This window comes from Ricinus communis, chromosome 6, assembly GCF_019578655.1.
Source record: "Ricinus communis isolate WT05 ecotype wild-type chromosome 6, ASM1957865v1, whole genome shotgun sequence".
NCBI classification, from domain to species: Eukaryota; Viridiplantae; Streptophyta; class Magnoliopsida; order Malpighiales; family Euphorbiaceae; genus Ricinus; species Ricinus communis.
The window spans coordinates 5,316,961-5,343,464 of NC_063261.1; the positions used below are offsets into that span (position 1 = coordinate 5,316,961).

Here is a 26,504-nt window from a genome sequence, read left to right on the forward strand (position 1 = left end):
GCTACTCAAATTTCATTCTTTATATGTTGAATAAGGTTAAGTTGTGAACTTTAGCATGGATTTTAAGGGGTGATTATTGCTTGTATATGTATTGAGTTATTGATTTCTTGAGGACAAGCAAAAGCTTAAGTGTGGGGTGATTTGATATGCATTGTTTTACACATGTTTATATGCCCAATTACTTCCATTTTTATGCATAGTTATCTTGTTTTATGCTAGAATCACCTGTGTTTTGGTTCCTTTCATGTTTCAGGTGATTATCGATGGACATTATCAGTAGTCGAGGGAAATACGTGCAAATACGGACTAGAATCCATCAAAATTAAGCAAGGGCTACCATTTTAAGGTTGAGCACGACCTGGACTCTAGCCGTGTGGAACCATCAGCATTTAACCCCCAAGAGTGTCATTTTAGCACAGTTCCCGAGGCCACCATGGCCTCCATCACGGCTCGTGGTGGCTTAGCACAGTGAGGGCACAGCCAAGAAGAAGACCTAATTTACGGGACTCGAAGATCCAATACGGCCTGGAATTGACCACGGCCGTGCCGGGACAATTATATAGGCAAAATCGAATTATTTGGCTAGGGTTCAATTTTCTAACTTGATTTTTCACATACATGCACAAGCCACCCTTTTCCAGACTTCGATATTCGACTTTGGGAGACTATTTCGCCTATTAAAGGACGGATTCCATTGGTTTAAACATCACATTGAAGATCAAGAGTGGATTTGGAGGCATTCAAGAGGCAATTTAGGGTTCATCATTCAGATTTGGGGATTTAGGGCTGTTCATCTGACTTGAAGAAGAAGGGTGTACATGTTTTCAATTTGCTTTTCTGTGTTTGTTCCTTACTTTGTGTTACTTATTAGCATGAGTAGCTAGAATTGTTGAACCCATTGGGGTTCCTATGTTCTTGGATTGCATTTAGTGTTTATGAGACTTTGAATATCAATGATTGTTTTCTTCTTGCTTTCATTAATAAGAAATCACATTATTCATGAGACATTGTGAATTGTGATGTTTAGATTGCTTTATGTAATTGAGAAGTTCATTTAGTAATTGAAAATTTGAATAGCAAGAACTCGTTAATGATCACTTAGAGATAAGGGTAATTGACTAGCCAGATTAAGAATTAACAACTCTTAATAGTGGTGGATTTAATCTTAAGGCTAACCTAAAATCAATCGTTAGGAAGAGATTCTATCGTTTAGGTTCTTAGGCTTAGAGATTCGATGTTCTCGAGAGGGAAATCGAATTCAATTTAGAATCTGCTCATGGGTAATCATAATTGGTAATCAATATAATATCTACCTTCACTAAAATTAAACTAGCTTAGGTCCCCTTGGGTTTGCTTTTTCCCTTGATTGTTTCATGAAATCTTTTCAAACTGTTTGACATTTAGTTAATCACTTAGCTTTCATCTAATTATAGAATAGTAACTTCATCGATTTTGTTAAGGTTACATATCATAAGACGCTGCAGTAGTTCTAGGATCACCCTTTCCCGAGAATACGACCTTCATACTTGCCATTAGAGCTAATCTGCATCGATAGGTTCACTACCTTAGATTGTAGCTACATAAATAACCTATAAGATTACATGTTAGATTTGTGTCTTCTTTATAGTTTTACAATTGAATTAGATTTCTAGGGTTGCTTGATTGAAATCTAGAATCTGCCATGTGAAGTTTTATTTACCTTATATCAGTTTTTTTATTTTCTAGGGTTCATATTATTTTTATGATTTTTGGCTTAATTTGATTTGTTTTGTCATGACTTTTGCTTCATTTTTCAAGTATTAATCATGTTTTTGTCTTTTATGCATGTTAAATTGGCTTTTAGGCGAGGGAGGATTGAGAAAAGATGCAAAACTAGTCGTTACCAAGACCTAGAGTCGATCGGCTCTACGTTAAGCTGATTAGCTCTATGCAGTGCTGATTTGGCTCTGCACTAATTTTCGCCCTACTTTCAAATTTTTTTTTGCAATTTTTGGCAATTTTTTGCACTGTGACTTAGTTTATACAATTTCTTTTGATTTTTAGTTATAGGAGGATTGTAATAGCTAGTTTAACTTTTTAGCACTTTATTTTTGCTTTATTTTAGGAAAAACACCTAAATACTTAGTACGGTACATAAAATCACCAAAATTATATCAAAAACTCAAAAATTAGGCCAAAAGTGCACACAACCGATTGGGTTCCCAAAAAGAGGAAGAAAGAGGGATTCTTGGAATATACTTATGTAGTTAAGTACCAAGTCGAGTTTTCCATGGTGTATTTTATAGGACTTCAATGAAATAAAAAAAAAGGGTCGAGCTCGACACCCCCTAAGTCTCATAACGAGTTTCCAAGATTTGAAGATTTGGAGTTTGTGATTTATAATTGATTGCGCATCCATTTACATAGGAGATGGATAAAGGTTCAGAACATTGAATGGAGGAAAAGCTTGACAGAGTAATGGTTAATAAAGATTGGTGGAATGAATTTAGTATAACTAGAGCGTGGAATATGGAGGTATCATATTTGGGACATTCTCCTTTATTCCTTGAATTCCCCTCTCATCACCCTCAATATCAAATAAGGGAATTTCGATTTGAAAATGCTTGGTTAAGGGAGTAGGACTATTTGACCATAGTGGAGGAAGGGTGGTGTGAAGCTAATTCTTTTACTATCCAAGATAAACTTACTTCTTGTGGTGCTAAGCTTTTGAATTGGGTTGGGCAATTCAAAGAGAAAATTTCCAAATATAAGAAGAGTATGAATGAGCTCAGCGATAGCCTAGTTGAGATTGATGTTGCTGAGTATAAGTGGTGCTAGGAGGAACTAAATAATACTCTTCATTCTCAACATATATTACGGAAACAGAGAGAAAAATAACACTGGTTAAGAGAAGGCGATGTGAACTCACAGTTTTTCCATACCATGACTACGACAAGAAAGAAAAATTTGATAAGAAAGCTAAAGGATGAGTTTAGGCAGTGGAGTACTTCTCAATCACACCTGCAAACAATTATAATCTCCTATTTTACAAACATGTTCAAATCACATGAGTATGAAGCAGATGGAATTATTGATGCAGTAATCCCAAAGGCAACATTAGACTAGAATCATCTACTTGATCAACCCTTTATTGAGGAAGAAATAAAAATGGTTATTCAGGCTATGCAGCCCAATAAATTCCTAGGGCTGGATGGACTGAATCCTGCTTTTTCATCATAAATGTTGGTCAATAATGGGCAAAGGTGTTATTTCAGCATGTCTCCAATTCTTGAATGATTGCTTTCTACCTGAGAGATTGAATGAAACCTCCATTGTTCTCTTCTCGAAGAAGAAACATCCAGAGGTAATGGTTGATCCACGACCAATTTCACTCTAATGTGCTTTTTAAGATTATGACAAAGGCAAATTGCAAACTGCCTAAAATCTATTCTACCAGCCATTATTTTTGAAGCTCATAGTGCATTTTGTCTAGGTAGGCTAATAACATACAATATAATGATTTCTTTTGAGATCAACCCTTATCTCCATAGGAAGACTCATGGTAAAGATGGGATTACAACTTTCAAAATTGACATGAATAAGGCTTATGATAAGGTGGAATGGGGTTTTCTAAGAAGAATCATGGCCAAGCTAGGTTTTTCATAAAACTAGATCAATTTAGTAATGCTGTCTGTTGAAATAGTTAGGTACAAAATGGTTCATGATGGATAGGAAATTGGCCTTATAGTCCTTGAGAGAGGGTTGCACCAAAGGGACCCTTTGTCACCTTACTTATTCTTGCTTTGTGTTAAAGGACTCATATCTTTGAAGCTTTAAGATTTAGAATATGATTCATGGGTTGCACCAAAAGGACTCACATCTCATAACTCTTTTATCGATGATAGCATACAGTTCTTTCGAGCTATCCTTAAGGAGTGTGCTTGTATCAAGGAAATTTTGAGTTTATATGAAAATGCATTGAGCAAAACTGTTAATTTCCAGAAATCTAGTTTAGTTTTCAGCACAAATGTAAGATCTACTAAAAGATAAGAATTGTGTTCCTTGCTAAATGTTGGTGAATTTTTGAGCCAAATTCCATAAAATTTGTCTCAAAATGGCTAGCTCTTCCCCAATATTTGTAGGACACACCCCAGTTCCATCGAATTAGGACTTTTTAAATATCGATTTCATGCTAGAATGACTTTAGGCTCGTGAAAGGGGTGGAAATCCTCATTCTGACCAAATTGAGCACCCATCGGGTGTTTTCAATTGTCAACAAGGTGATCTTCTTCCGCTAAACACTTTTTCATGCCCTAACCTGTAGAGCTGATCGTATCTACGCAATGCCCATCGACTCTGCATAGCTCAATCGGGCATGCACAGGCTAAAGATCAACTATTTAGCTGCTTTTCGACAAATAAAACTTGAAATTAATTAATATACTTACCTGTTTTGATCTTTAACATGTGTGGATTATGTTTTTATACATGTTTTTGCATTTTTTAGATTGATGTTGTATCAATCCAGTTCATTGAAAGTCTCTATTGCGCTCAAGAATGGTTTGATGAGCTGTCGAGGTCTATTCAAGCTCGGATCGGTGACATTAGGTTCTGCCGGTTTGTTCCACCTTACCTTCTGTTATTGGGAGGACCAATCATAGCTCGATTTACGCGCTGCTTGAGAGGTGGATGGACACCACCCATACCTTCCATATGCCTATCAGAGAGCTGACATTGTCTCTGCTATCCTTTGCTACTATGACCGATATTGACTTCACAAGTACGAATGTACCTTTTGATGATGCCATCCATGATCAGCGGTTCGATGGTCAGGACTAGTTCATCATTGATTTGCTACGGTTCTTGCGTATGCGCAAGAACACTCGATACCTAGCTTATTAGAGCATTCCCCTTCACTATAGGGGATCATGCCTTGGTCTACATGGGAGGTCAACGATGGGGCCTGAGCCTTCCTCGTGTACTTGCTCGAGACACTATGTTCAGCGATTCAAGGAACTTGATGAACCTCCATCACATAGCTCCTTTAAGGGATTTAGATCAGGCCTCATCCTTCAATTGGGGATCTACTACTCTTGCATATCTGTACCAGTAGATGGACATTACAGTCTGCGGGAGCAAGAAGCTTTATGGCTTCTAGCATGTTGTACATGTAAGTTCTGTTTATTGTTTTTGTTCTTTGCCCTTTTATATTTGCAAACAAGTTACTGACTATTTGGATGCAAGTATGGGCCTTAGAGATCGGTCTTCGAGTGGGCGCAAGTCCATGTGCACTGTATGTGGATAAACTCCATATCCTTTGCACTATGTAAATTCGCAGTGACTGGCTCGGGGAGCACCGCCACTGAGATCCTTATATGCTATCTGCTGAGCATAAGAGGTTTCTTTTACCTGGCCCTGCTTGCCGAGCATGGTACTTAGGAAAGTGGACCTACGGTTAGGAAAGAGGTCCTAGCAGACAACGAGTGCCTTTGTCTTCTCCTTTCTCCATGTTTTGGATAGCTCACATCGCCAATGAGGAGCTAGCGATGAGCTTGGAGGGGTTCGATGACCTTGAGAATCTCATCATTCGATCTCGAAGGATGGACTATCCCTTCTTTATATTTCAGCTGCTAGAGCCTATACCCTTAGATCGTGAGACTATAGCTTAGGTACTTCTTCACTCTGGTTACTTTATTGAATTACTCATTGTACATTCGTTTAACCATCATTCCTTTGTTACAGTTCTCACACCCTAGACCTTGGGTTTCTAGGTCAATGGAGGGGCGGTCCACTCATCATCCTAGGCCCACTCGCATATCGGGTTATTCCACAATCATTGCTTCAATGGTGCCTCCTACAGTGGTGTCCGATGTGATTCTAAGGAGTATCTCGTTCCTCCTAGATCCTGTAGTGTCCTATTGGAGTCCTTCTAGCACCGTTGATCACCGGCTGGCTTTAGAATCAAGCCTTCCTCTGAAGTTCACTCCAAACGGTTGTACATATGTGAGTTGTCCCTTTTAGCGCTTTACATTTTTTTTATTTTCTTGAAATGTTCATAATACATATACATGTAATCATACATATTTAGAGGGATCAGTTTGAGCACATAAATTGGCTCACTACAGCTGCGAGGAGGCAGTTCTTCATCATCAGTGAATATTAGAGGGTAAGAATCAAAATAAATAACAAAATGCAAAATGTATGTAAGTTATGAAACACAATAACTAATTCCTTTAGGTTTCTTTCTATTGCAGAGGATCATGAAATGGATGATTGTCGGTGTTAGATCGAGGCTCACTAGCATCGGATCGAGACCCTCACACTTAAAATGTCCATTCTTAAGACTCAAGGCATGGAGGTTGACTCTGATGAGAGGATGGAGGATTTGGGAGAGAGGCTCGATGACTTCTAATTTTAGATTAGTTGCTCTGTCTTTATATTTCTTTTTTATTCTTTTGCTGCTTGGTGTAACATTACCCTTTTCTAATATATAAAACTTTGCATTTTTACTATTAAAGAGATGTCTAGTGTTTTTCTGCTATTGAATACCATGTATACAACTTCCATGAACAACTAAGACCTAAAAATGCCTGAAAAATCCTAAGAACCAAAAAATTCCCACCTGATGACATCATATAATCGATTGACTGTGGAGTTGGGGGATCGGCTCTGCACACAACCGATCGGTTGTATGCTCAGCCGATCAGTTCTGCAATTGTATAGTCTAATCCTAACACTGTTTCTTGGCCTATAAATATGTGCACACCCCTTCTAACTTCTCTATACGCGTTTCATTACTTTTAAATAAAAAATCATGACATAAAGAAGTGCCAAAGCCCTAAAAGACCCTAATTGGCGATGAGTGGATCAACTTGAAAATTTTCACCTTTCTTTTTTCAAAGCAATGCAACACACCACGGTTAATTATGGCCTTTTTCACCCAGCTGTTAACTTATGGTGTCTAAAAGATCACATTTTTCGCTACAATGGGTAAAAGCTATGCCCCATGCTTGAGGAGTTTTCTATTATTCTTAGAGGGCCCTAAATATTCTTGACAGCTTAGAGCCTTGCCAAAGCTAGATGACCCTTTCTTTGGCAAATTGGTAAAGTTATTCAATATGCCACCAGCTGAAGTACTTTCCTATTATGTTGTGAGTATATCACTATCACTTCATTGATCTTTTACTGTGAGAAGAGACCTATTTGGATTAGGATATTGAGCTTTTACCTTTATGCCCAATTCTTGATGCTTTCTCCTCAAGAAGAGGGAAATATCATAATTGCCGGCATTATTAACCAAGTAGAGTACGGAGCTGATCCAATTCCAGTTATCTTAGCTACAACCATTATTGGGTTAGACATTGTACAAAACCCATAAACAATTTGGTGGTAATCTTATTCTCTTACTAGTATACAACCAAGCCTCTTTTTTTTTTTTTTTTTGCTTTACATTTTGCTTAAGTCGCCTTTTTGGATTTTCAACTTAGTAGGCTTTTCTCTTAACTTTTGCTTAAGTCGCCTTTTCAAAATTTTGACTTAGCAGAATCTATTTTCTCTTAAGCCGTCCTTTCGAATTTTCAACTTAGCTTTTATTTTTTCTTTCTTTTTATTTATTAATTTTTTCTTCTTTTTCTTTTTTTCTTTTCTCCTTTTGTAGATTTAGTTGCGCGAAAAGCTTTAAATACTAACCATCCCAAGGGACATTGAAAGGTATAAGTTAAAGCATATCCAAGTTTGATCCATCGCTGCCCCTCGAGGTTATAAGAGTTGGACTTCTTAGATGAAAGGTATTCCGGACTTTGGTGGAAAATCAAGCATGTCACCCTTTTAGTATATGGCGACTGCGTTCCCTTACTTGGCTTACGATCATTCACTTTCTATATACCTTCAAGACTTTGTCGCCAATATGGACAGAAGTAACTTATCTTGGATTCCCTCCCGAATTCAAAGGTTTTCCACTAAGGCAAGACTTCTTGGACAAGATTGAGAGACTGTGGCCCCTCCGTACTAGAGAGCGTAATCTCGATGTTAAAGGTGATCTAACCATAGGTGACAACTTCAAGGCTTGGGTTCGGCATCATACTACCACTGCACTTGGATTTGCAAGGTTCAAGAGAACTCAAGAGCTAGCTATTGAATCTAGGAATGCAGATGCAAAAAGAAAAAAAATGAAGAATGCTTCTATTTTTAGATCTCATTTATTTTGATTAGGATTTTAGTTTAGTATTGTCTTTTAGTAGTGCATAAAGTAATAAACGCGCATATATATCTTTAATAAAAATTCTAAACAATTTATTCGTTTAGTAAAGGCCCAAATGGGTACATTTGGATTTCTCATGATACAACTCATGTTATTTGCTAGTCCTTTCGAATTTTCTTGCTGAACATTTTCTCTCTCTATGCTCTAATTTTTGCATGACCAACCTTTTTAGGTTTTCTTATCAACAAGCTATTTTTTCTATTATTTACTTTTCTATTTTTATATATAGTATTTCTTGAGATGATCCAAGTTAATGGGCTCGAAGAATTCATTCCCTTCCAGGTTTGAGATCTTAGCAGCACCCTTAGGCGAGATTTTCTTCACAAGGTACGGCTTTTCTCAATTAGGCCTAGACTTCCCTCTTAGATCGAACGCAGTATGTCTGCTGTGCTTCAACACCAAATCACCAGTTCTGATCTTTCTCGGTCTTTCTTATTGAACACCTTGGCAATCCACTTTTGATACAACTGCATGTGATATAGGGCTTTCATCCTCCTTTCATTGATTAAAGCCAATTGTTGGTATCTCTGTCTGACCCACTAATACTTTGCCTTTAGTACAACTTTCAAAGACTTCAATTCTAATTCGACTAGTAAGACTGCTTCAGCCCCATAAACTAGAGTACAAAGTCTGTGATGTCGATGTTCGCTCAATCGTTCGATATTCCCAAAATGCAAAGGGTAACGGAAATGACCAATCCTTGTGATTCCATACCATCTTTGAGAATATCTTCTTAGGTCCTTGTTGGCTGTTTCCACCACACCATTGGCCTGAGGTCTGTATGAAGAAGACTTGTGATGCTCGATCTTATACTCTGGTAGTAGGTCTGTTGTCTCACCCATTAACTACACAACATTATTTGTCACAACGTGATGTGGGACCCCATACTTGCAGATCAAGTTCCTTTCTGTAAATCTGGTTATTTGCTTTGCCCTATAGTAGTGAATGACTCGACCTCAGCCCATTTAAAAAAGTAGTTGATTATTACAATTATGAACTTATGACCGTTCGAAGGAGGCTTTATCTCTCCAATAATTTCAATTCCCCAGGCTCCAAAAGGTCAAGGAGATGTCAGATTGTGAAGTTCATTTGGAGATAGATGACTTAGGTCACTATACAGCTAGCACTCATGATGTTTCATTACTAAAGTTATGCAATCCTTCTCTATTGTTAACCAATAGTAACATTAACGCATAATCGTCTTAGTGTTAGGAATTGATATGAAAACATCAAGGAGGTAAAGGAAGCAACTTAAAAATTTTCTCAATTCCTAAGATGGATCTCATTGATTAAGATAATCATAACTCACAAAAAAAAAATATAGAAAGATCCTTACAATGGGTATGTCGGCCATGATATGATCCCTTTTGATTTCTTATTTGTTGATCTTGGCAAGGTTGATATGGGCGCCAAAGCTATTAAAATGACCAGCCTCTAATGATAATACACACAAGCTTCAAAGTTAGAATCTCCTATGAACAATCCTTCACTAGGGAGAGAGTGTAGATGTTGAGATTTAATGCTAGTTCCAAGCTAGGTTATATATTAACTAATCTAATTAATTAAGTCTTGATGGCATCCTTTATCAATCCTAGTCGCCCGTCATGCTCCATTATATATATATGGGATTTAACCTAGTCTCTTAACAAGCAAGGACTTACTTACTCTTAAGTTGGGCCTTAATTGGGCTTGTTTAGACTAAGTTAACTTAATCAATACATGAGCATAGTAATAGGGCCCTCATAGTCGAATATTATAGCCTAATATGTATTAAACTAATTAGCTTTTAATTAGGTTCAATATATATAAGCTTAGGCCCAATCTTATGCCTCATTTTAATATAGACTTTAAGCCTATTTGTTTGTGACCCAATAGGTTTCTAACATGTTGGTAATGAATTATGAATTATGAATTAAACCCTTTAAATTCAATGTTAATTCTCTACTTAACTTAATTCATATTTAATAGATCAAGATTGGCATCTAGTAATGCATCATGGCCACCCAAATGTGTAGAAAGGATTAGTGTCAACTAATCAACCTTGTTGTAAATGATTTGTCCAATGTAATTCAATCTTTTCATTGTCCATATATCCTAATTATATCATAGAATATGGATTCAAGTGTCAACTCTATATTTGATCCAATCATATTTGTTCTTGATACAATGCCATTAACTTGTGAACTTGATCTATGAATCCCAATTCATCATCAATATGTTCAACTACCTTGCGCAAGTATTTATATAAGTTAATGCACTAACTTGCGCAAGTATTTGCATATCCCATGTAATAATTACCTTGGATAATGAATCCTTTGTTGATAATCTCATTATCTCCATATGACTTTTATTATAACTAATTACTATCCCTTGAGCACCTTATGGTTAGAAGGACATAAGATAGTATCAGAGTATAATAGTCCTCACATGAGATTAATAGATTATCTCAAGTTTAAGGATTATAACTTACATATCCATAGACACAGGGGTAATGATTTCCATATGGATTACTCTAGAAGGGTCTTGTTCAATGTACTTGTTCTTGTAACGAGCATCCACATGTTTTATCTTAGTATCCCTATATTTCAATCATATGAGATCCATTGCTTACTTCCAAAGTATGATGATAAACCCATTATGATAGTATCAAGTGTTTAATCAATATCCACATGATCAAGATCAATATCTTGATTAAACTTCGACTTTGAACTAGTTTAGGAATAATACTTTGTTGTGATGAGAATCTCAAAATCATAACCACTTTATGATTTCTCTCACATCGTATTATGTATTCCATGGAATTCATATTTATTAGTTTAAGTATACAAATATAAGAAAATATATAAATTTGAACAAATGCCTTTGGTATGCCAACACAATTTGTATAGACTATTATAGATAACCAAAACAACACATTGTCTTTAAGGTATACACTAACACTTGGTTAACACTATGTAGTTCATGTGCGGCCCACAAACTCCTTTTTGAATTTTCTCCATTATCACTTGTGCTTCCCTTCTAGTTAGACACCTGAGTTGGACACATGAAGCCATCCTTCTATATAATACCTCATCATGGTTGATGTAGTTCCTGACTTACCTTCACAGAGCATAGCCATCTATGACTTCTGCAAGGCATAAGACCAAGGCTTCTCCTCCAGTCCCATCTAGACTTCCATTTTCTGATCTCCATAATAGCAAGAAACTCTAGACTTCACAATCACCAGTGGCTTCAGCTGGAGCTATATGGGGTTGTCCCACAAAGAAAAAAGAGTAATCAATGCATCTACCATCTAGTTCTCATCTCAAGACAAGTGTATAAATGAACACTTGGAGAAATTTGAAACCAAAGTCTTGAGATAACTGACATATGGTTTCAACCTCTTTTCTTTTACTTTCCATTCCTTGATGGCTTGTTGAATCACTAGCATGGAGTCCCCGTAGACCATTAGCTTCTTTGCTCCTACTACCATGGCCGCTTCTAATTAATATAACATGCTTCATACTCTATTATATTATTTGTTACCTTAAAATTCCAATCGTTTGGCCGTTGGCAGCATTTCTCCCTCAGGCATAATCATAACTACTCCCAACCTTGCACCTCTTACATTTTGCTCCATTCAAGTACATTTTGCGTTCTTGAATCTTGATTGCCCCTAGATTCTCATCAGAAAACTCTATGTCCCAAGGTTCATCTCTCTCTATTGCATTCTGAGCCTAGAATTTTGCTACAGCTCTCCCCTCGACTACCTTCTTAGTAACATACATGATGTTGAATTCTGTCATAAGCACTAACCATCTAGCTAGCTTTCCAATGAGAGACGGATTTTCAAACAGATACCTCAGCGGGTCTATCTTTAAAATTTTTTGAACCCTATAAGACTAGAAATAGTGTCTCAATTTTCTCATAGCCCATATCATAGAGGTTATACTTTAAATTATTATAATTATTTTTTTATTATTAATTATTATTTTATTCTATTAATTTAATAATTTAAATTAATTATAATTATATTTATATTAATTATTCTATTATTAGTTATTTATTACTTATACGATAATCATAATGGGTTGCCCAGGACTCGAACCCGGAACTAGTCGGATAGAGTAGAAATTTTCATTGTTTGTTAAAAAATAGGTAAAAAAAATCCATCTCCAAGCCGTGCTTGCATTTTTCATTGCACACGACTTTCCCTATGTATACATTAAAACCTCAGTTCCCTTCCTAGACAAAACCTCTAAAGAAGTTGAATACTCAGTAGCTCAATAAAGACTGCATGTTATATGTCATTGGGCCCACACTGCACCACCATTGCTCCTATAGCTTCCTCTTCTAAGGCTAAATAAAGAATTAGTGGCTTCAATATCGACGACTTCATCAGGTACTCTTTAATCCTCTGAAAAGCTTTCTGAAAATGCTCATCCTACACAACGGATTGGTGTTTCCTTAAAAACTTGAAGATAGAATCACAAACCATTGTGAGCTTGAAAATAAACCTACTGATGTACTACAAACATCCTAAAAATCCTCTAACGTTTTTCTCTATTTTTGGTGCTGACATTTCCCGAATAGCCTTTATCTTATCTAGATCGATCTTTATACCCTGCTAACTCCCTATATGCCCTAGCAGCTTCCATGATGTTACTCTGAACACAATCTTCTACAGTTTGAGCCTTAGTTTATACCTTTCAACTTATCCTACAAACCTATCAAGAGCCAGAAAGTGTCCTTCCCTTATTTTAGATTTCACCATCATATCATCTACATACACCTCTACCTCTTGATGCATCATATCGTGAAACAAGGTAGTACTAAAAGGCATAACCTTGTATGAATACATACCCCATTCGAGGATAAACGTCATTTTTAGCTTCTGTACAACTGCCATCATGATCTGGTTATATCCGAAGAACCCATCAATAAAAGAATACGTTGCACTTGAGGCGGCACTATCAACTATCACGTCTATCTGAGGAAGGGGAAAATCATCCTTATAGCATACCTTATTTAGGTCCCGATAATCTACACACATCATTACTTTCCCATCTTTCTTTAAGACAAGGACAATATTCTCCAACTATTCGGGATAATCGACTACATCAAGGAAGTTAGCTTTTACCTGCTTGGCGACCTCTTCCCGAATCTTCTCTGCCCATTCCAGCCTTAGCCTTCTCATTTTCTGCTTGATAGGCTTGATGTGCGGATAGGTCGGAATATGGTGCTTTGATATCTTTCGGTATAATCTCGGCATGTCTTCATATGACCAAGCAAATACCAATTTTTTTCTATTATTGTTTCAAATTCTCTTCTCAACTCATGATTTTTTGGCAGATAGATGAACTCCTCCAGTTTCAACTCTTCAACTTTGGTTGTGACCTTCTTTCAAACATCCCTAATGCTTAGCTCAACCATCATATCAACGATTAAACTCTTGAAAATTTCAAATTCCTGCACCTCAGTCGTAGCTATAGTAACAGGTTCGAGCTCCCTAGATTAGGGCTTGTACTCTTAAATAAAAATATTTTTTAGAGCCTTACCCTTCAGTTTGTCCTCATCTTTGTCCCTATGGTATCCTAGGCCATGTCGGGTCTTCTATCCCTTGAAGGTTGGCAGCTTTTAATCCTTTGCTGATTTTTGCCTAGCTCCATTTCAAGCATGAAATCCATCTTCTTAAGCATACTTGCCACTTTCAGAAACATATAATCCTCGTAGAGAATAGCAACTTGAAACCCAGTCGGGGCCTCAAGCTCCTTAACAGCTTTTTGAATAGCCGAGACGATCTTACCACCTTCAATATTGATGGTGATTATCTCTCTTTTGTGAGGAAATTTGACCTTCTACTGCATAGTGGAAGGGACTCCCCCTAGGGCATGAAACCATGCTTAGCTAGTAACAAAGCAGAGGTTATTAGGATGTCCATGATAGTGAATTCGACTCATAATTCTATAGGACCCATTTTTATCAGCGTTTAGAACAGCCCTTCTATGTCTTTTGGTCTTGTCACAGGCTTTTTTATCACCATGTCGAATGGCTCTATGATTTTTACATCAACTACGATTTTTCCATTATTTATTTTTATAATATTGTGCCTTCCAACTTTTTAGATTTCTATTTTATAGAGTTTGGTTTTTTACCTTTTTATCTTTTATACAATTTTTCTCTATCATTCATATGGTTTATTTCTGTCTTTCTTATTTTTTTTTCTTTTAGGAGTTACAAAGACACTTTACTTTATCTTTTTCTTCTTCGATGGTATTGATTATGAGCTACAAAGATACCATGCAAGTATGAATGTGACTGCTTAGGCTTCAAATAGTTTTTCATTATATTTCTACGGCTAGTGATGATTTTCAAGTTTCTTTTAAGATTTGTCTTCAATAGAGCAACCTGTTGAAAGTGGTTTTCATCCAATTTGAGCTTATACTGCCTGTGCTGAACTTGAAAAACAAAAATTGAATGATTTTGGCTTACCTATTGATGTTTATAAATTTGTACTTGTTAATGCACGAACCGTTCTCATAATAAGGGGTAAGTTCACCTCGAGGTCAATCTCTCAAGGAATTGTAGAGCCACTATTATAAAGATTAATAATCACACAAAGACATTAAAATAAATCTAAACACTTTAAACCAATATTTTTGAGAATGTAGAATATTCATAAGATAAACTATAAAGTAAATATGCAAATTATATGTTAAAATAAACGAGTACTTAGTAATCTCTTTATTTTAACGTTACACCTAGATCTAATGATTAAGATGGTGATGTACCTTTTCCTTTAATTACTTAAACTAATGATGCAACTAAAGTTCCTTATATCAATATAGATTGAAGCAAAGATGATGTCTCTAATACATTCAACCTAAGTATTTTCATAACAATTATTATTACTAAATTAATATGATGGTTAACCAGCAAAAATAATTGAAACTAATAAAGATATGATGATAAAGAAATCATTCATTAAATAAAAAGATAACAATGTCCAATACATAAGTAAATAGGCAACTAAACACTTAAGAAAAGTAGCCTAACATATTTAACCCAATGATCATGGCAATGAAATAGTTAAACACAAAAATAACAAGAAAGTAAAACTCCCTCTGGGCGGAGGTTTCGGGCGTGCATCCGAGTGTCTCTAGTGACTACGGCACTACAAGACTTTTCAACCTCATTGGGAACATGCTAACTAGTCACAGAGATTAGCGCGGAAATGGAGTCGCCCCTCTAGTAATTCTCCGGGATACTTTTACTAATTTGAGTGGCGTACTGGATTCCATAAGAAAGCTTCGCCGCGTACAGAGATGGATCTAGAAAACCAACTTTTCTATTTATGTATCTTAGTCTATAATTTTTTTTGTTTAACGAGTTGTTCCCTGTAAATGCAATAATATATATTTAGAAGCATTCATTGCAATATGTGAGGTCCTTTTAAGTCTAACACATTTTATTAAGCCCAGCCCAGGTTTAATTTGTTAGTCTATTTTACTAATTAATTATGTACAAGGCTTTACCTAGTCTAGCCCAATTACAAATTATGCTTTGATTCCAGCCTTTAATCCTAAATGGACTTTTTTATGCTGAGGCCCTAGTAAATAATCTTAAATCTAATGTGGCTCAATTAATTCATTTACAACACGGCAAAACCCACTAGGTCTATATTGATTTTGTAATACCCGAAATATTTTCTTTTAATAATAATAATATTAGTAATGATTAATAACGAGTTTTTATTTAACTTTATTTTTATTTGATTTAATTGAAATTATTTAAATAGAATTTTAATGCTAGACAACACAAGGGAGTTATTTTGTATATCTAATTTGTTTGATTTTCAAGAAATTAGTTAAAGTAAATTCTTTGAAAAATGGATTATATTTTCAGTCATTCAATTTTTCACAATATGAATGTATAAATTAATTTATATATTGAAAGTCATGAAAGGAATAGTAAATAATATTTTTATAAAGAATTTATTGGGGAATGATAAGTTTTAATTAGCTAATGGTCTTGATTTAATTAGAAAATAGTTAGTAAATTGATTAATTAAGTTAATTAAGTGTTATGATTAAATTGAAACTTTATTTTGGAATAATGATTAAAAATATAATTTTAGTAATATGGAATTTTAATAAAAATTTGTATGGTTGGTATTTTTGTAATTAAATGTGTCGGCAAGGGCATTTTGATAATTTTATATTTAAAAGCAAGTGTAAATAAGTAATTATATATTTTCAATAATTCTAATTTGGCCCAAATTAAATAGTTAGGGACTTAATTGAAAAGCTAAAGAAAAGTTTAAGGACTAATCAAAAATTTTACTAGGAGAAATTGTTAGTAATTAAAAAATTGAGGGATTAAATGATAAAGAAGAAAAGTTCAAGGACTAAATGCTGATAAGTAAGAAAAGAAAAGAAAGAAAAGAAAGAGAATAAGAAGATGGCGTCGGGAAGAAGGAAGAGGGAAAAAGGAGGAGCTATCGTCCGTCGAGCTCGAGGCGCGGTGGCGGCAGCAGCACGGCGAAGAAAAAGAAAACAAAAAAGAGAGAAGAGAGGAGGCGCAGACTGTCAACACCGTGTGTGGCGTTTCCGACGGCTTTGGCGGACGAGTCGAGTGGCGATCGACTCCCCTCAGCTTGAGCTTCATTTTGGCGGTGGTGGTGTCGCATTTGGTGGCCGGAGTTAGTAGTTACGGTGGAGAGGGAAAATGGAGTGTTCTTGAGATTAAAGCTTATTGTTTAGGTTTTGGTTTCACTTCTACCTTAATTTAATTCTATTAACTTGTTAGTTTCTAGGATTAATTAAGTTCATCTTATTATAGCTATTGATCTTATTTCTTCATAAATAAGGGTGATAGTTCCGCAAATAACTTTTGGCAAACCTTATAAGTATTGATCTTGGCGTGTAATCTTCTCTTCCATAGAAGGTTTACATCATTTGGTATCAGAGCTAGCTTACAAGGTTTGGTTACGTATCCTATTTGTTATCTTCGTTGTTCTTCTACTCACACTCTTTTATTTTCATATTTCTCTTCATCTTATTCTCTTCGGCAATTTGTTTGGTTAAAGTCTTCAAGACGTTCTAGATAAATTGGTCTGTGATATCTTTATTTTGTTAGTTCGTTTCCTTTAGTTTGCTTGATCAAAGTCTTCGAGACGTTTCAATCAAATTAAGCTCTATGTGTTTTGTTCTTGTTTGGTTATAAAAAAAAATTGTGTGTGGATCTGAATTATTGATCCAAAGTGAGGCTTAAAAAAAAAGAAAGAGTATAGAAAGCAGGATTTGGAGCTGATTCAAAAAAAAAAGATTAACTTGGTCAAGGTCAAAATCCAAAGAAAATCAGGTTTGAAGATATCACATAACCTTCTCTTTTCAATTCCTTTTCCTATTCTAATTTTCCTTAATTGTTTCCTATTCGGTTTCCTATATTCCTCTTTATCATTCTATTATTCTTTATTTCTTCTACTTCCGTCCTTATTCTTAGTTCGTTATTTTATTCTCCTTTTCCTCTAATTCATCTTTAGCTTAATTAATTTCTGTTCTAGCTTGTTAATTGTATTTTATTAAGTTGGCTGTGATTTTAACTTTTACAGTTTGAGTTAATTTTGAAGGGCACAAAGACAAACTCTTTCTTTGATTGAGTGTAGACACATGAGGGAGAAACCAATCTTCTTGAAACCATGTCTAATCAGTCTTCTTCCAAAGATTTCGATCACGGAATTCCAGATATGAGAGCATTCATGGAGGCTATAAACTCCAAACTTGAACGACAAAGGCTTGATAACGAAAATAGGTATGCTGAAATGATGGATGAGCTAATAAAAATCAAATTTGAATCGAGAGGTAGGAGCTTTCGAGATGAGGAAAGTATGTCTAGAGCGAGGAGAGGAACGTGGAGAGATGAAGAAGAATGGGGAGATAGAACCAAAACTCACCATGGGAGAAATAAGGTAGATTCAAACTTGTGTAGTATTAAGCTTACAATTCCTTCCTTCCAAGGTAAGAGTGATCCAGAGTTGTATCTAGAGTGGGAAAAGAAGGTTGAGAGAGTATTTGAATGCCATAACTATAGTAAGGAGAAGAAAGTAAAACTGGCCATAGTTGAATTCACCCATTATGCCGCAATTTGGTGGGATCAACTAGTGAGTAATAGGCGTAGGAATGGTAAGGGGGAGATCTAAACATGGGCTGAAGTGAAACGAATAATGAGAAAATGCTTTGTTCCTTCTCATTACTATAGAGAGTTGTACAATAAGCTACAAAGTTTGGTACAAGGGGGAAAGAGCGTAGAGGAGTATTATCAAGAGATGGAGATTGCTTTGATTAGGGCCAATATAGAAGAGGATAGGGAGGCTACTATGGCTCGATTTTTGCATGGTCTTAACAAAGATATTGCTAATCTTGTTGAATTGCAGCATTATATAGAGATGGAGGACATGCTACACATGGCAATCAAGATAGAGCGGCAATTGAAGCAAAAGAGCAAGAACTCCTCTTCAACAAATTCTAATTGGAAAGGTACAAATTCTGCCCAAAATAAAGGAAAGGAAGTGTCTAAAGATAATAAAGCCGAAACAAAGGGGGATCAAAGCAATAAAAGCCGAACTCAAGAAGGCAAGCCCAAAAAGATCCAATGCTTCAAATGCCTAGGCTATGGACATATCTCTTCTCAATGTCTGAACAAACGCACTTTAGCATTAAAAGGAGGCGAATTGGTGTATGCTAGTGAAGAAGAAAGTGGAGTTGAAAGTGATGAAGACTCAATGCCCGAATTGGAAGATTACTATTTCGATGATGGAGCTAAGCAAGAGGGGCATTCAGGTGAGCTTTGTGGAGTCATCATTAGATCCTTGAACGTGCAACAAGGGCTGATGATGAAAGCCAAAGAGAGAACATCTTTCATACACGCTGTTTGGTAAGAAAAACTCCTTGTGTTTTAATTATTGATAGTGGTAGTTGCACTAACGTTGCTAGCACAATGATGGTGGATCGATTAAAACTTCCAACAACCAAACATCCAAAACCATACACTCTTTAATGGTTGAATGATTCGGGAGGTATCAAGGTTACAAAGGAAGTTAGGGTGGCGTTTGGTGTGCAAAAGTTCCAAGATGAAGTATTGTGTGATGTGATCCCAATGCAAGCTTGTCATCTACTTTTGGGAAGACCATAGCTGTTTGATAGAGATGTCATCTATAAAGGGCGTTCAAATTGCTATTGTCTTACACTTCATAACAAACTTTATACTCTTACACCTTTAAGTCCAAAAATTATTAATGAGGACCAACGTACAATGAGACTTAAAGTTGCTGCCTATGAAAAAGAAAAAGAAAGAGAGAGAGAGAGTGCACGTGAAAAAGAAAAGGTGCATAAGCAAAAGGAGAGCTGTGTGGAAAACCATAAGGGGTGTGAGAAAAGAGAGGAAAAAGGAGAGAAAGAGAGTTTGCGTAAAAAGAAAACATTGAGTTGTGAGGCGCAAGAAAAAGGTGAGTTGAGTGCAAAAGAGAGAAAAGTGAGCTTTGTGGCAAGAGAGAGAGATGTGAGAAAAGCTTTAAGGTCACAAAAACAAATACTTGTGCTTGTTTACAAAGAAAGTTTTCTGACCACTAACGATCTTAATGTTTATTTGCCTTCAAGTTTGAAGTCTCTTTTGCAGGAGTTTGAGGACATGTTTCCCGACGAAATTCCAAGTGGGTTACCACCCATTCATGGAATTGAGCACCAAATTGACTTTGTATCCAGTTCTACCATACCCAATAGGCCGTCATATAAAGCAAATCCCGAGAAAACCAAAGAACTACAATGCCAAGTGGAAGAACTTCTTAATAAAGGTTATGTTAGGGAAAGTTTAAGTCCATGTGCTGTTCCTGTTATACTTGTTCCTAAGAAAGATGGTTTTTAGCGTATGTGTGTGGATTGTCATGCAATTAACAAAATAACTATTAAATATCATCATCCTATACCTAGGTTAGATGATATGCTTGATGAGTTGCATATGGGGCTGTTGTGTTCACTAAGATTGATCTAAAAAGTGGTTATCATCAAATTAGAATAAAAGAGGGTGATGAATGGAAAACAACATTCAAAACTAAATTTGGTTTATATGAGTGGTTAGTCATGCCGTTTGGTTTAACTAATGCACCTAGTACATTCATGAGATTAATGAATCATGTTTTGCGTTAGGCAGGTTTGTGGTGGTCTATCTTGATGATATACTTATTTATAGCAGGTCTTATGATGAACATGTAAAGCACGTGCATTTAGTTCTTGAAACTTTATGCAAAGAAGTTATGTTTGCTAACCTCAAGAAGTGCGATTTTTGCACAAACAAACTTGTTTTTCTTGGTTTTGTTGTTAGTGCAAAAGGAATTGAGGTTGATGAAGAAAAGGTGAAGGCAATCAAAAAGTGGCCGATTCCCACAAATGCAAGTGAAGTTCGAAGTTTTCATGGACTAGCAAGCTTCTATAGGCGTTTTGTGAAAGATTTCAGTACCATTGCCGCACCATTGAATGAATTAGTGAAGAAAGATATGAAGTTTAATTGGGGAGAAGCACAACAATCGGCGTTTGACTTGCTCAAACAAAAACTTACTTCTCCTATTCTATCTCTTCCTAATTTTGATAAAACTTTTGAGATTGATTGTGATGCTTCCGATATAGGTATTAGAGCTGTTCTAATGCAAGATGGAAAGCCAATAGCCTATTTTAGCGAAAAGTTGAATGGAGCAAGCCTGAAGTATCCAACTTATGACAAGGAACTCTATGCACTTGTTAGAGCTTTAGAAGTATGGCAACATTACTTGCTACCCAAAGAGTTCGTGATCCACATCGATCATGAATCCTTGAAGTACTTAAAGGGTTAAAACAAGCTGAATAGAAGACATGCTAGATGGAGTGAGTTCATTGAAGCATTCCCTTATGTCATCAAGTACAAGCAAGGTAAATATAACATAGTGGTCGATGCTTTATCTAGAAGGTATGCTTTAATTGCTGTTTGAGATTCCAAATTACTAGGTTTTGAACAAATAAAGACTTATATTATGATGATAGTAATTTCGGCCAAGTGTATAAGGCATGTGAACAAGGTGCGCTTGATAAGTATTATAGGCATGATGGTTTTCTTTTCTTTGAAAAATGTTTATGCTTCCTTCTTGTTCTATGCGTGATTTACTTATGAAAGAAGCACATGAGGGTGGTTTGATGTGACACTTTGGTGTTCAAAAGACTTTAGATGTATTGCATGATCACTTTTATTGGCCTTGCATGAAAAAGGATGTTATGCGATTTTGTGCAAATTGTATTGTGTGCAAATATACTAAGTCTAAGCTTCAACCACATGGTTTGTATATGCCTCTCCCTATACCTAGTTCACCTTGGGTTGATATTTCTATGGATTTTGTACTTGGATTACCTAGAACTAGGCATGGGCATGATAGCATATTTATTGTCGTTGATAGGTTTTCAAAGATGGCACATTTTATAGCTTGTAAGAAAACTAATGATGCACAACATATTGCTGACCTATTCTTTAGAGAGGTAGTGCATTTATATGGTATGCCACGCACCATAGTTAGTGATAGGGATGCTAAGTTTTTTAGCTACTTTTGGAAGACTTTATGGGGTAAGTTAGGTACACGCTTGTTATTTTCAACAACTTGTCACCCACAAACCGATGGTCAAACTGAAGTAGTAAATAGAACACTATCACAACTACTACGCACTATGGTAAAACGCAACATTAAGAGTTGGGAAGATTGCTTGCCGCATATAGAATTTGCTTATAATAGAACCATGCATTCTTCAACTAAATTCTGCCCTTTTGAGATTGTCTATGGGTTTATACCTTTGAGTCCTTTAGATTTAGTTGCTTTACCTTTAAAGAAATAAACTAACCTTGATGGCAAGAAAAAGGCCGAATATGTGCTTAAATTGCATGAACATGTTTGAGCTAATCTAGAGCACAAGAATGAAGCAAATGCTAAACACGCCAACAAAGGAAGAAAAGAGGTGATCTTTGAACCCGGATATTGGGTGTGGATATACATGCGCAAAGAATGATTCCCAAACCAAAGAAAAAGCAAGTTGATGCCAAGGGGAGATGGACCTTTTCAAGTGTTGGAACGCATCAACAATAATGCTTACAAGATTGACTTACCCGGTGAGTATGGAGTTAGTGCTACATTCAATGTTGCTGACTTTATCTCCATTTTCTTTTGATGAAGGTCTTGATTCGAGGAAGAATCCTTTCGAGGAGGGAGGGGATGATAAAATCAAGGTTGATCCTTCACCAAGCAAGCCACGAATGGATCCATTGAAGTATGAGGGTCCAATCACACGATCTAGAAGCAAGAGATTCAAGACTGCCTTGTGTTCTTTCATGGTCCACGTGATAGACAAGATGCATTCAAGAAGCAAGGTTAGCGAGTTGGACTTAAAAGATCAAGATTCAACTTTGATTAATTGTATTTCATTCATGGATTAAAGCCCAAGGTGAAGACATGAAGATCATATCTGATTTATGTTGAATTCAAGCCCAAACGTAAAGCCCAAGTCTAAGGTTGAATATTCAAAGTCAAAATCCAAGTCAAAATAGGAGTCTTCTTTTAACAAGTCCAAGTCAAAATAGGAGTTTGCTACTCTTTTACTTCAATTTTTGTTTATTTAGGAGTCTTGGCCGCATATCCTAGTCATTCTAGGATTAGGATTATTTTGTTTTAAACTCTATAAATAGAGCTATGTAATTTGGCAAAAGCATATCTTTGATTGAATAGAAAACCTTGTTTTTGCTTAAAGAGTTTCGTTGAGTGTTCTTGAGATTAAAGCTTATTGTTTAGGTTTTGATTTCACTTCTACCTTAATTTAATTCTATTAACTTGTTAGTTTCTAGGATTAATTAAGTTCATCTCATTATAGCTATTGATCTTATTTCTTTATAAATAAGGGTGATAGTTCCGCAAATAACTTTTGGCAAACCTTATAAGTATTGATCTTGGCGTGTAATCTTCTCTTCCATAGAAGGTTTACATCACTGAGGCTGTTTAGCAATGTGGATTAGGGTTCTACTGAAGTACTCCGTCCTGTAGCATGTGAAATTTATTTTTATTTAAGGATGGCATGACGCATATATGTTTGCATGACTTAATGTTTATTTTAAATTAAACAAATGTGTTATTGAAGTGTTTGTAATTATTTTTAGATATATGATTTTAACTCACTCCCGAGACTGACAGTCTCAATTTAACTATTTTTCAGGTGTGGTTAGTTTTTCTACAGTGCTTTTCATCTATCAGCCCGATTCCTACATCTTCGGGTTAATGTAACTGATATATTATTGATATGTTGACTTTTATAATTCTAGAATCTCCGTAGTAGAAAATTTTAGATTTATCATTTTTCAGTTTCATGTAAATCTCGGTCTTGCCTATTCATGCTGGCAGTTCACATTCTAAATATATAGAACCTAATGGTTAAGATTGATTATGGATCAGTGCTATTAGATTGAGATTTGATAAAGTTAGTGATTGGTTAGGCTTACTACGGGATTCGGTAGCCTTACGCCTACCCATTCTCTAGTGCCGGTCACGGGCTTACAGATCGGGTCGTGACAGATTTTAAATTTAGCTCAATTACCAATTGATTAATCTAATGGACTACAATTTTCATGTTAGGTCCAATTTTTAATCTAGGGTCTATGTGTCTAATTTTTAGTTAGGCAATCACATTACAACTGCTGTATTTCAAAATTAATGGCAGCGACAACCGGTCTCGTAATGCATGTTTGTGTCCCCTACAGCGATGGTTTCACAAAATCATACATTGTCCGGTTATTCTCATTATTGTCGTTGGCATCTGCCATCTCTAGTGTAGTGTCTTCCGGTTCACTCTCATCTATGGCTTTCCCAACTTGAATCTCTTCCTCCTCTATGTTCAACAGCTTCCTCAACTACTTGAGGGATCGCTCTAGTTCTGGTAGAGGGTCTACTAGATCAAGATTGGACCTGCTGGTCATACACTACCTGAAACAACGAATAACCAACAATAAAAATGAAATAAAATAATAAAATCAAACAAAAACAAATAAAGAACAAAGAATAAATGGTTAAATTAAGAAGAACACATAGTTCACAATATTTCTCAAAACAAGGTCCCCGACAACCGCGCCAAAAACTTAATGCTGGCTAAACACGACTAGCAATCTACAGGCAAGTGCACTTATCGAATGTAATCTAGCTATGGGAAGTATCAACATCATATCCCATGGGAACTAAGAAGTTACTGCTACTATGCTATTCCTATTATCTAACCGATCAAAAGGTAGTGAAGATCATTAATTATTAATGATTAAGAATGCAAATGAAAACTAAATTTTAACAAAGAGATTGAAAGTTTGGAAAAGACAATGAGATGAGTGAACCCAATTAGGGATTCCTTTAGCTAGCTGGCTTAAAATAATAAATTTTGAATTGATTGATTAAGAATTGCGATTTGTGGCTAATTTCTTAAAGAATTGGCCTTTCTCTCGAGTTAAGCAATTCCCAATCTTGAAGATCTAAAGCTAGAATCTTTTCCTAATAATTGATTTTAGAATAGCATTAATCTCTAAATTACCGCTAATAAGAATGTGTAGTTCTAATTCCAGTAAGTTATTACACTTATCTCTAAGATGCAAATCACTTAATCACACAAGCAGTTGTCCAAACTCAATTGAATATCTTACAAAGGAGTTCTCAAATTGATTCAATGAAGAAGAAATAATAAATCTTATTTTACTTGAATGAAAACTACAATTTTAAATCAATAATTCAATCAATTAAGCAGAAAAACAAGCCTACCATAGCTAAAGATCACCCCCAAATGGGTTTAATAAGATTAGTTACACATGTTCATGATTAAACTAATACAAGAATCAAATACGAAGTAAACAAGAATCGAAAAGAAGATGAGCACCCTTTTCTCAAATGGTGGAAATGTTATCCCGTCTTGAATAACTCCGAATCTAATCTCTGCAGCTCAAGATCTCCTTCTTCTTTCCTTTGAATCTTCAAACCAGTCCTCAAGAATACCTATCTGGATGATGTTGAAATGGAATTCGTCTCTATTTTCCTCCTTTAAATCGTCTGAAAGGCTGCTTTCAAAGTTTGTCTTGAATACCCCCAAGGTTCTCTCTCTCCAAAATCTCTTGATATCCTTTTCTCTTTCTTTTTCTTTTCTTTTAAATTAGGTTTTGGGATCCAACACGGCTTGGATTTGGGCATGGATCCATGCCGTGTTGATCTAAAATTGTACATCTTGCCTTTTTCAGCACGGCTTGGATTTGGGTCGTGCTGCTCAGCATGGGCCTGCTCCTAGGGCGTGTCACTCTTAGAAACCGTGTTGTAAATCATTTCTTCTCGCTATAGGTAAGGCATTTCAGCACGCCCTCTCACCTTGACCGTGCTCTTTAGCATGGGCATGTTGCCAAGGCATGTTGAACAGTCTAACGCGCCCGATTCATTCGTTTCTTCTCCATTTTGGTCCAATTTCTTTCTAACTTTGATAATGTACCTAGAAAAACACCTGAGACAAAGGAAACTAAAACAGGGTGATTCTAATACAAAAACGCATAATCTGCCCTAAAATAACTCAAAATCAAGCATGAAAACATGGGTAATATCAAGGATATCATCCGTGCTAGTCTCAATGACTAGTTAGCGTATTTCCGATTAGGTTGAAAAGCCTTACAGTGTCGTAGTCACTAAAGATACTTGGGTGCGCGTCCAAAACCGCTGCCCACAGTCGGTTAGAGTGTACTAACCTCTCAAAGATCTTCGAGAGAGGTTACTTGAAGTTGGAGAACTTCCTCAATTGATGGACAACATTCACATCTAGGGTCCTGCTCCCTCCAGCCTGGTAATTCGGCCTTCCACTAGTTTGCATAGTCTTTCTATTATTATTTTTTATTTCTTCAACCTAAAGCCCGTCATTGTATAGTCCATGAAAGCCTTTGGGTTCATCATCTAAAGCCTTTCGACTTATCCTAGAAGAATATTTCGGACCACCATACGAACCTGGTCCTTTTAAGAGGACTTGTTCTTCATCAACCCTACCTTATTCCTCCACCTGGTTAAGAAATTAGAGAAAGACTCATTTGGCTTTTTCTTAGTGGACTTGAGGTTCCTAATTGATACCTCTAACTGAGTATTATAGTCATATTGCTTAATAAAACACTTATATAAATTCCGCTATTCAACTTTGCTAGATTTCTCTAGATCATGATAATAGTATACA

The 26,504-nt window shown here is 35.9% G+C and overlaps 1 protein-coding gene across 1 annotated transcript; it reads left to right on the forward strand.

Annotated features, from left to right (window-relative positions):
• The first annotated feature begins 18,442 nt into the window (after window positions 1-18,442).
• LOC125370260 lies at window positions 18,443-23,279 on the forward strand. Its single transcript, XM_048375259.1, has 6 exons — window positions 18,443-19,147; window positions 19,894-20,131; window positions 20,421-21,022; window positions 21,510-21,858; window positions 22,460-22,653; window positions 23,253-23,279. The coding sequence occupies exons 1-6, from the start codon at window positions 18,443-18,445 to the stop codon at window positions 23,277-23,279; spliced, it is 2,115 nt and encodes a 704-aa protein (XP_048231216.1).
• The last annotated feature ends 3,225 nt before the right edge of the window (window positions 23,280-26,504 follow it).